Source organism: Macrotis lagotis, chromosome 2 (assembly GCF_037893015.1).
Source record: "Macrotis lagotis isolate mMagLag1 chromosome 2, bilby.v1.9.chrom.fasta, whole genome shotgun sequence".
Lineage (NCBI taxonomy): Eukaryota > Metazoa > Chordata > Mammalia > Peramelemorphia > Peramelidae > Macrotis > Macrotis lagotis.
The window spans coordinates 251,845,939-251,856,900 of record NC_133659.1 but is presented as its reverse complement, the minus strand read 5'-3'; the positions used below and the strand labels follow the sequence as shown (position 1 = coordinate 251,856,900).

The following is a 10,962-nucleotide window of genomic DNA, read 5'->3' as shown; positions in this document are numbered from 1 at the left end:
ATTATTCATAGAAGTCCTGATTGTCGTGTCAAAGAATCAGAAGTTAAGTGAATGTCCTTCAATTAGGGAATGGCTTAAAAAACTGTGGAATATGTATGTCATGAAACACTATTGTTCTAGAAACCAGTAGGGATGGGAACTCAGGGAAGACTGGAAGGGTTTGCATGAACTGATGCTGAACTAAATGAGCAGAACCAGAAAAACAGTGTATACCCTAATAGTAACACGGGGGTGATGATCAACCTTGATGGACTTGCTCATTCCATCAGTGCAACAACCAGGGACTATTTTGGGCTATCTGCAATGTAGAATACCATCTGTATCCAGAGAAAGAATTTTGGAATTTGAACAAAGACCAAAGACTATTACCTTCAATTTAGGAAAAAACCATGTTATCTTATTATAAAATTTTGCTAGCTCTTATACTTCATTTTTCTTCCTTAAGAATATGATTTCTCTCTCATCACATTCAATGTATACCACAGAAACAATGTAAAAATTAACAGAATGCCTTCTGTGTGTGGGGGGGAAACAAGAATGGGGAAAAATTGTAAAACTCAAAATAAATAAAATATTTCTTAAAAAATTATTTTTCTTCGGTCTGTTTTCTAAGTCAGTAATTTTTACAGTGAGATATTTCACATTTTCTTCTATTTTTTCATTCTTTTAGCTTTGTTTTATTGTTTCTTGATTTCTCACAATGTCATCAGATTCCCTTATCTCCACTTTACATTTGAAGGAATTATTTACTTCAGAGAGCTTTTTTTAATCTCCTTTTTCATCTGGCCAATTCTATTTTTTAAGGTATTCTCCTCATTGACCTTTTGTACTGCTTTTCCCATTTGACCTAAACTGTTATTTTCTTTGGTATTTTTTGAATCTCTTTCATCAAGCTACTTACTTGGTTTTCATGATTTCCCTGCCTTGCTCTCATTTCTCTTCCCAATTTTTCCTCTACCTTCCTTACTTGATTTTCAAAAATCTTGTTTGATAGCCTCAGTCCATTTCCTATTTTTCTTGGAGGCTTTGGATGCAGAAGCTTTGATTTTGTCATCTTCTGAGAGTGTATTTTGATCTTCCATGGGACCAAAGACATTTTCTATGGTAAGATACTTTTTTCTTCTTTTGTTTTCTTATTTCCCTAACCTATGACTTGATTTTAACACACTTCCCATGCTTTTGAGTATTTTGGGGACACCCCCTTCAGGGACCTCAATTCTATCAAGGTCTTATGAGAGTCTCCAACTGCTCTCCTGGTTTGTGCTCTTGTCTGTAGATGACTATAGATACTTCCCTTTGCCCTGGAGCTGTGAGGAGGGTCCCTGTTCCATTATGTATGGGGCCCCAGACTTTGATCAGAGTCTGATTATGGACAAAGCAATAAAGTTATCTCTGCTATCCTAGGGATAGCAGAGAGACCTCTGCAGTCTCTCCCAACTCCCTTACTGTCTGTGGACTGAGTACTCTTTGAAGCAGCTGCTATGTGACTCCATAGATTCCTGGGGTGGGGTTGCCTTGAGCCCACTGCTGACCTAGGCTTTGTGCTACTCTGGTGCCTTGGAGTTTTCCTGCTGACTTTCCAAGTTGTCCTTGGCAATCCCTGGGCTGAGAGATCTGGAAAATGCTCCCACTGTCATAGACCCAGGCACCTCCAGGGACCCATATGCCCTGAAAGCTCTTCCTGGAAGGCTGAAGCTGGTTTGCTCTGGCATGGCATGGTTGTGGTCTGGGCTGCACTATGGCTCTTTCCAACCTCAGTCCCAGTGGAGTAGACTTTTCCCTTGGATCTTCCAAGTTGTCTTGGTCTGAGAAAATTGTTTCACTCAGTCTTTCTATGGGTTCTTTCCCTCTAGAATTTGGTTAGAGTTGTAATTTTAAGGCAGTGTTCTGGAAGAGAGCTTCTGAAAATTCTTGCCTCCATACCTCCAGTTTTGACTCAGCCAGACCCCTTGTGCTAGATTGAGTAAACTAACCCCCCAATGTTCTAAATATGTAGAAACAATCCAGATAAGGTTTTCATTTCATAGCTTTCTTTCACACAGTTATTGAAGACCAATTTATTTTAAACATCAAATCAGGAGAGACATATGTCACCTAAAATGTGGTCAAAACTGAATTTAATTTCATCTGAATCTATAAATCAAATGGTTTTGAACAAAATCTCAATGCAGTCAGAAATATGCAAAAGTGACAGTACAATGTTTCATTTTAAAATTACCCTGATCCTCATCCAATCTTTCTGGAGAGCAATTTGGAACTACACCAAAAGGGCAACAAAAGTGTGCATACCCTTTGATCCAGCAATACCTCTACTGGATCTATACCTTGAAGAGATGATGAAAAAGGGTAAAAACATCACTTGTACAAAAATATTCATAGCAGCCATGTTTGTGGTGGCAAAGATTTGGAAATCAAGTAAATGTCCTTCAATTGGGGAATGGCTTAGCAAACTGTGGTATATATACATATATAAATATATATACATATATTAAAACATCACTTGTACAAAATTATTCATAGAAGTCCTGATTGTCGTGTCAAAGAATCAGAAGTTAAGTGAATGTCCTTCAATTAGGGAATATATATATATGTATATATATATATCATGGAACACTATTGTTCTATTAGAAACCAGGAGGGAGGGGAACTCAGGAAAACCTGGAGGGATTTTCATGAACTGATGCTGAGCGAGATGAGCAGAACCAGAAAAACAGTGTACATCCTAACAGCAACACGGGGATGATGATCAAACTTGATGGACTCACTCATTTCATCAGTGCAACAATCAGAGACAATTTTGGGCTGTCTGCAATGGATAATACCATCTGTATCCAGATAAAAAACCGTGGAGCTTGAATAAAGACCAAAGACTACTAACTTTAATTTAGGAAAAAATATTGTTATCTTATTGTCTGATCTTGCTATCTTTTGTACTTTATGTTTCTTCCTTAAGGATATGATTTCTCTCTCATCACATTCAATTTGGATCAATGTATACCATGGAAACAATGTAAAGACTGACAGATTGTCTTCTGTGGGGGGTGGAGGAAGGGAAGTAAGATTAGGGGAAAAATTGTAAAACTCAAAATAAATAAAGCCTTTGAGAAAAAATAATTAGACTGCTTTTAAGAGTACATCTCAATTTACTATAACTCTAGGTTCTGCAAACCCAGAAGATATTGACAATTCTTCTATAGCTATTAATACTCTTTTTTTTACATTGATTATTTTTTGGTAATTTAAAGACAATGGTGTCAACTGACTTGCCCAAGGTCACACCACTAATGTATTATTAAGCATTTGATGTACTTGAACTCAAATCTTCTTGGCTCCAGGATTGGTGCTGTCTACTGCACTACTAGGCCATCCTTACATTGATTTTCAAATGAATTTTCAAAACTTTAACAATGAGTCTTATACAAAATCAAATCTGCTTATATCCTCTCAACATGTTTTAATCCATATTCCAGAAATTTTATATGTCTCTTAAGTTTCAAAAACCCAGGATTTTTTATACTTTTTTCATTGTTATCTTATAACCTTTTTGTTATTTCAAACCCATGACTCAGAATACATAATTGTCCCTTCCCTTGATATTTTAGATGGTATTCCCCTTTGGATATTTCCTTTACATATTACTGTTAAATAGTTCCAATGACATTTACAACCTTAATTTAATGCAGCTCTATAGTAATTGTTTTCACACTTAGGTGAACATATTCCTAATACATGACTTTACTTACCACTCCACAATTTTTTCTTTAAGTTTTCGGAATTCAAATATTCCTCAGATAAGCATGTCAAATAAATTTTACAGATTTTTTTTAACCCTTTATAAAGTAGAAAGCTTACAAAAGTAGCAACAAAATATTTTCAATTTGCTTTCTTAATTGTATAGTAAGTAGCAAGACGTTTTCTCAAGATTCATAGAAAATTAACAGGAGCCTTATATAAATTATAGAAAAAGTTATAATTTTCACAGTATATAGCCCAATTCAAAAGTACATTTGCAATGATATTTGATATTGCTTTTTAATATGCTTTTATATGCTAATATGATTAACATTTTAATATGCTAATATGCTTTTGAAAAATTTCTACCTCAATTGCCTTTTACCTATATCCCATTCCTCATAAAGCTGATAAGTCCTTGAAAGTTTTCTGTTGGAGTAATTCCTTTGATGAGATGGGTCCTAGATTACAATGAAACTGACATGTTTTTTGGAAATCAACTTTTCTTCTGAGAAAAAGCTGCAAGAATAAAAAAAAAACGGAGTGGTATAAAGAAATTCTTCAGCACCAGAGTTCAAGTTAGAGCAAATAATAAGAAGACAGACTCTCCCCTTTTGAGGTGGCAATTTCCAGGTAAGCTTTTACTTGTTGGTGCCAAGTCACTCACTATCATGGAAAGTTGATCCTTCCATACAATGGAGAGGAGGCAGTGAGAAGAAAGCACTCCCTAAGCAGCAGAGAGAAGGATAGGGAGCTTGGATGGTCATCCATGATAAAGTGAAACATACACAGATACACACATAAAAATACTTTTTAAAAAAGATTTTATTTATTTTGAGTTTTACAATTTCCCCCCTAATCTTACTTCCTTCACCCACCCCCCACTGAAGGCAATTTGCCAGTCTTTACATTGTTTCCATGGTATACATTGATCCAAATTGAATGTGATGAGAGAGAAATCATATCCTTAAGGAAGAAACATAAAGTACAAGAGATAGCAAGATCAGATAATAAGATACCAGTTTTTTTTTTTCTAAATTAAAGTTAATAGTCCTTGGTCTTTGTTCAAACTCCACAGTTCTTTCTCTGGATACAGATGGTATTCTTCATCGAAGACAGCCCCAAATTGTTCCTGATTGCTGCATTGATGGAGTGAGCAAGTCCAACAAGGTTGGTCACCACCCCATGTTGCTGTTGGGGTGTACAGTGTTTTTCTGGTTCTGCTCATCTCATTTCGCTCAGTATCAGTTCATGCAAATTCTTCTAAGCTTCCCTGAATTCCCATCCTTCCTGGTTTCTAATAGTGTTCTATGACATACATATACCACAGTTTGCTAGGCTGTTTCCCAATTGAAGAACATTCACTTAATTTCCAATTTTTTGCCACCACAAATAGGATTGCTATGAATATTTTTGTTAAGAGTGATGATTTTACCCTTTTTCATCATCTCTTCAGAATATAGGCCCAGTAGTGTTATTGCTGGCTCAAAGGATATGCACATTTTTGTTGCCCTTTGTGCATAGTTTCAAATTGCTCTCCAGAAAGGCTGGATGAGTTCACAGCTCCACCAACAGTGTATTAGTGTCCCAGATTTCCCACAACCCTTTCAACAATGATCATTATCCTTTATGGTTATATTGGCTAGTCTGAATGGTGTGAGGTGGTACCTCAGAGATGCTTTAATTTAATTTCTCTAATAAGTAATGATTTAGAGCAATTTTTCATATGACTATGGATCGTTTTTATATCCTCTGACCTTTGTCCATTGGGGAATGGATTTTCAAAACCATTTTTTAATAGCGGTGAAAAACATCTTATGCCAGCTTAGGTATTAACATTTGTCAGTTCTCATGGTCTCCTGGATAATGGTGAGGCAAGGGAAAACGAATTCAGAAAAGTTGGGTTAATGGTGTTTGGGATCTCAAATCCAAATCTTTAAGCTCCTGCCTAATGTCTGAGGTGATGTTCACTAATGCCGATGAATTTCATTTTATTTATTTTTTTCAGATGAATTTTAAAAAAGTTAGGATAGTAATAAGGATCTCAGATAGAGAAACAGTAAAAATAGACAGGATTAAAAGGTTTAAAGAGGGGAACTTCATTATGCTTCCATTCACCATGAATAATGAATCATTTAAAATACTTAATGTCTGAAGACATATTTAGAGGTGGCTGAGTGGTGTCTGTGGATACAGTGTTGTGCCAGGAGTAACGAAGACCAGACTCAGAATCAATCAGGCTCCCACTAGCTCTGTGACCCTGAGTAAGTTCTTGCCTCAGGTTCCTCAATCATAAAATAGGAATAATAATATGACCTACCTTTCAGGTTTGTTATGGAATAATATCTATGAAGTGCTATACACAGAGTCAGAGTTTTATTTAATGCTTAACAAAGGCTTTTATTCTTATGTAATATCTATCCAACTGCACTAATGGCATAGCATCTGAATATTTTAGACTGGCAGGTCTTTTAGAGATATGTTAGATGGTGCAGTGGGTATTGATGTTGAAATCATGAAGACCTGTTTCTAATCCAACCTTACTCATTTATTTGCTGTGTGACTTAGTACTTAAACCTTGTCTATTTTAAAAATAGGAATAATAAAAGTCCATCCATATCTCAGAGATATTGTGAGTTTGGTCCAGATCATCATACTAAAGCAAATAGAGTAATAAAATGAGTCTCATGATGTTTTTGGTTTCTAATTGAATATAAAATCTGTATTTATATTATAGTTTAGTTTATTAAATGTGTAATTATATTGTGTCTTAAAAAACCAACATACACACTTTAATTAAACCTATTTTATTGTTAAAATAAAAATCTTTATCTGAGCCTTCAGAGAGTTATAATTTATAATTATTTATTATTTATATAATTTATATTATTATATTATAATTTATATAATTTATAATTATAATTTATAATTTCTTTGCTTATAGATGTCTTCACCCAGTGTAGAGGGATACTGACTGATGAGTTTGGTGATTGCTGTTGGGGTGACTTTGGAAATTTTTAAAAATAAGACAATAATGAAATTTACTACATTAGTTGATTCTTCCTTTACCTTGAACATTTATTTTCTTTTGTAGGATTATTAACTGATCTGATTTCAATATTGTCTTGTTTCAGGGATGAGTGAGATCAGGGGAAAAGGAGAGATGGGAATAGGTGGTCTGCGGATCAGTCAGAAAAAAAGAACACATTGATTAAGTTTGATGCATCACATGGGCAAGGTTTATCATGTCCTAATGCATTTACAGTTGCAGAAACAAATAAAATTTATAATAGGTCACCATAATAGATTTGACAATAATGAAAAAACTTTGACATAATGAGAAGTACCACAATATGAGACAGACATGAAGTGAAGTTATGATTTTGGAAAAATCATATATAGACTTGTACTACAGTTGCCATAAACCTTCATTTCATTAAAAAAGAAACATCCAATATTTGGAAAGCCCAAGAAAGCTAAGTGCAATAAAATGAGGTAGGTTTGTACATATCTCCCATAATAAGATAATAGTTATAAAATGCCTTCTTAAATTTAAAGGTCTAAATCAATGCTAGTTATGATGATGATGATAATGATGATGATGATTTCAAAGAGAAATGCATGGGTAAGAACCACCCAAGCTATCACTACAACTCCTCAAATGCTTATTGAGACATATCTTAATACTTCATTATCTTGGCTATCTGTTCCTTACACTCAGAAATCTCATCATGTAGTTTTGGGGAAGAATTAATTGATTGGGGTTACCTAATCAATACCCTCTCTACAGCATACTTGCACTATACATTATATATGTTACATTCATGTGTGGATCTCTACAAATATAGGAATAGCTATAGATGTCACTTTAAGGTAAACAAAGCACTTTGCTTGTTAGTCTAGTCTAGTAGTGCAAGTATGATTATTAACATAGAGGTTTTGCATGGATTTTCTATAGAAATCCGTGTTGACTTTTGTTTAAAATTTCCTAATTAATATTAATAGAAGTATATCATTTTTACTTTTGTTATTATAGTATTTTATATTTATAGTTTTCTATTTATTGAAATTATGCAGTATTCACAATATCAACACAGATAGTAAATAATATATAATCTTTTTTAATGTTTTCTGAAACTTTATTGCTAATAGGTTTCTTTATATTTTTAGTTTGGTATTCATTAAGGATAATGTTCCCTTGTATAATTTTTCTTCTGTTGATTTCTGATTAAGATATCAAGCCAATAGCTGTCATTCTTCTCCTATTTTTGTAAACAGCTTAAGTAATATTGGAATGGAATATTTGAAAGTTTGAAAATCCACTTGCAAATCCATCCTATTCTGGGCCTTTTTACTTTGAGAGTTTATTTTGTCTAAATAAGTTTCATTTTTTTCTGAAACTGGGTAATACAAATTCTCTATTTTTTTCAATTAATATGAGCCTTGGTATTTTTGTACAAATTCTTCAATTTAATCAGTATTAACCTTTTTTTTGGCAATCAATTGAGTAAAATTATTTTAATTTTTTTTATTTTAGCTTCTTTTTCTGAGTTATTTTTTTCTGGTTTTGAAGCTGGAAATTTGATTTTCATTTTTTTTTAATTAATCAAAACCACTAGGTGTTTGGTTTGGGTTGTTCAAATTGCCAGCTCTTGGTTTTGCTTCTCAATTGGATGACCTGATGCCATTTTTCTTTTGGTTTCAAATTTCTTAGTAAATTGTGGAATTTTTCATGCCCTAATACTTGGTCACCTTCTGTAAAAGTATAGGTGAAAAACATGCCATTGCATCTATATAATGCTTTGGGATTTGGAAAACAATTTCCAAGCATTATTTCATTTAATCTGCATAATGATCTTATAATTTAATTGCTGTTTTAATTAACATTATTTTACAGATCAGGTTACTGATGCTGAGTAATTAAGTGATTTGTTCAGATGCAAAAAGGCAGTTCATTGCTGAGATAGAATTTGAACTGCAATCTTTCAGATTATAGGTTTTAACACACTAGCTGCCAATGGCACCACCTGCCCAGAGGGAGAAAATTTTTTGTTCAAATTCAGATATCAAAAGAGAGTTTCTAAAATTCCATACAGGTCTTTATCTTTGTTCTTATTTATGTTTTGTTTTTTTTTAGTTTGGTTTAGATAATTAGTATTTTGGTGGGACTTAGATACACTTGGTAACACTGGGTATGTACTTCCTCCTTTCTGGACCTTCATTTTACCATAGATTTGAGATATTTCTCTCCATCCTCTAATCCTTTTGGTGCAATTGGAGTGATAGAGATGAAGATGAAGTATTTCCTGTCCCAGATTTCTGTGTCTACCTTGCAGGGAGATGAGGGAGTAGGAGTTGGCAGCTACTGTTCATTTCTTCTAAGGAAAATCAGGGCCTAAGGGTAAAGGTTCTGTTCTGCTCTCTATATTACAGTTTGACCTCCCTTTTTCATACTTTTCTCTTTTGGGGATCATCAATCCCCATGGCTATACCTCAGGGATAGTAAACCAAGGATCCACATGGGAATGACTGCTAGCAGTTGTTAATAGGGGCTCTGGGAGGGACCCTCATGGGTGATGGGCATCATATCTAAAGTTTAAAGTTTCCCCCATCCTTTCTTTATCTTGGGTCACAAACTGTGTAGCTCAAAGTCTTCCTCTGCTTCATTTTTCTATCTTTTCTCTCTCTATTCTCATTTCCTCCTTTCCCCCTTTCCTTTCTTTCTGTCTTTTCCCTCCTCATAATAGTTCTCTATCAGTGCTGTTATCCATTCACATCTTCATTTACCTTTAATATTGAAAGACTGAAGTTTCTTCCCATAGAACCCAGGTCTTTGTGAGGTGGAAGACACTTTATTGATCTTATAAACATCAACTTGCCTCTAGGCTAGATCCCATTTTACATCTGATAAATTTCTAGGGTTTTTTTTTTTTTTTTTTTTTTTTTGCAAGGCAATGGGGTTAAGTGGCTTGCCCAAGGCCAAACAGTTAGGCAATTATTAAATATCTGAGGTCGGATTTGAACTCAAGTACTCCTGACTCCAGGGCCAGTACTCTATCTACTGCGCCACCTAGCCACCCCATCTGATAAATTTTTAAAAAATCATTTATTCTATAGTTTGCTCAGAAAGGACATTCTACTGTCCTTATGCTTATCTATCACAATCTCCACTCTTGGGAAGTTCTTGTTTTGTTTAACCTGGGCCTCTCTTATTGCAGCAGTGTCTACTTCTTTCTCTTCTTGGAACTAAACTACTTATAATTCTCCTTTGGTCCTGTCTGTAGGTGCAGATTTAGGGACATGGATGATGATAATGGAACAGCAGTGACTGAGTTTATTTTGTTGGGATTCTCATATTTGGGGTCCCAGCAATGGATCCTTTTTTGGGGTGTGCTCTTTGTCTACTTAGTCACCTTGCTGGGCAACTCCCTGATCATCACTCTTACTCTGCTGGACTCAGCCCTGAGCACTCCTATGTATTTCTTCCTACGTCATCTCTCTGTGATAGAGATTCTTTACACCACTACTGTTGTGCCTAGGATGTTGACTGATCTTCTCTTCTCCCATCCTGCCATCTCTCGTGCCAGCTGCTGCACCCAGTTGTATTTCTTTGCCCTCTTTGGCATTGCTGAATGTTGCCTGCTCTCTGCCATGGCCTATGACCGTTATGCCGCCATTTGCCAGCCCCTACATTATACCATGCTGATGAACCGGCAGGTATGTGTGAGTATGGTGGGTGCTTGTTATCTAATGGGCTTTACTACAGGCACTACCGACTCCATATTGATCTGTACCTTGCCCTTTCAAGGCACCAACATTATTCATCACTTTCTATGTGAAAATTTGCCTGTTTTGAGGCTGGCAAATGGAGATACATTCCGGGGTAAAATTGGTAATCTTACTTTCACTCTACTGTTTATCATTACTCCTTTTGCACTGATCTTATTTTCCTATGTGCGCATTCTCATTACCATCCTTGGGGTAGCCTCTGCTAAGGGACGCCAAAAAGTCTTCTCTACTTGCTCTTCCCACTTACTGGTTGTCATACTTTTCTTTGGGACGGGGAGTCTTGCCTACATGAAACCTGGAAGTAATCGTACTCAAGACTCAGACCAAATCCTCTCCCTTTTCTACACAGTTATAACTCCTATGTTCAATCCTTTTATCTATACCCTGAGGAACAAGGAGGTGATGGGAGCCCTGAAGCGAAAGGTAACAAAACACCTTTGA

At 35.3% G+C, this 10,962-nt stretch overlaps 1 protein-coding gene across 1 annotated transcript; it reads left to right on the top strand.

The window, feature by feature from the left end:
- Window positions 1-10,032: 10,032 nt before the first annotated feature.
- On the top strand, window positions 10,033-10,962 carry LOC141511600 (olfactory receptor 10P22-like). The gene has a single exon (XM_074220722.1). The coding sequence runs from the start codon at window positions 10,033-10,035 to the stop codon at window positions 10,960-10,962; it is 930 nt and encodes a 309-aa protein (XP_074076823.1).

Coding starts and splice junctions, on each gene's coding strand:
- LOC141511600 (XM_074220722.1), top strand. CDS start 10,033: ATGGATGATGATAATGGAACAGCAGTGACTGAGTTTATTTTGTTGGGA.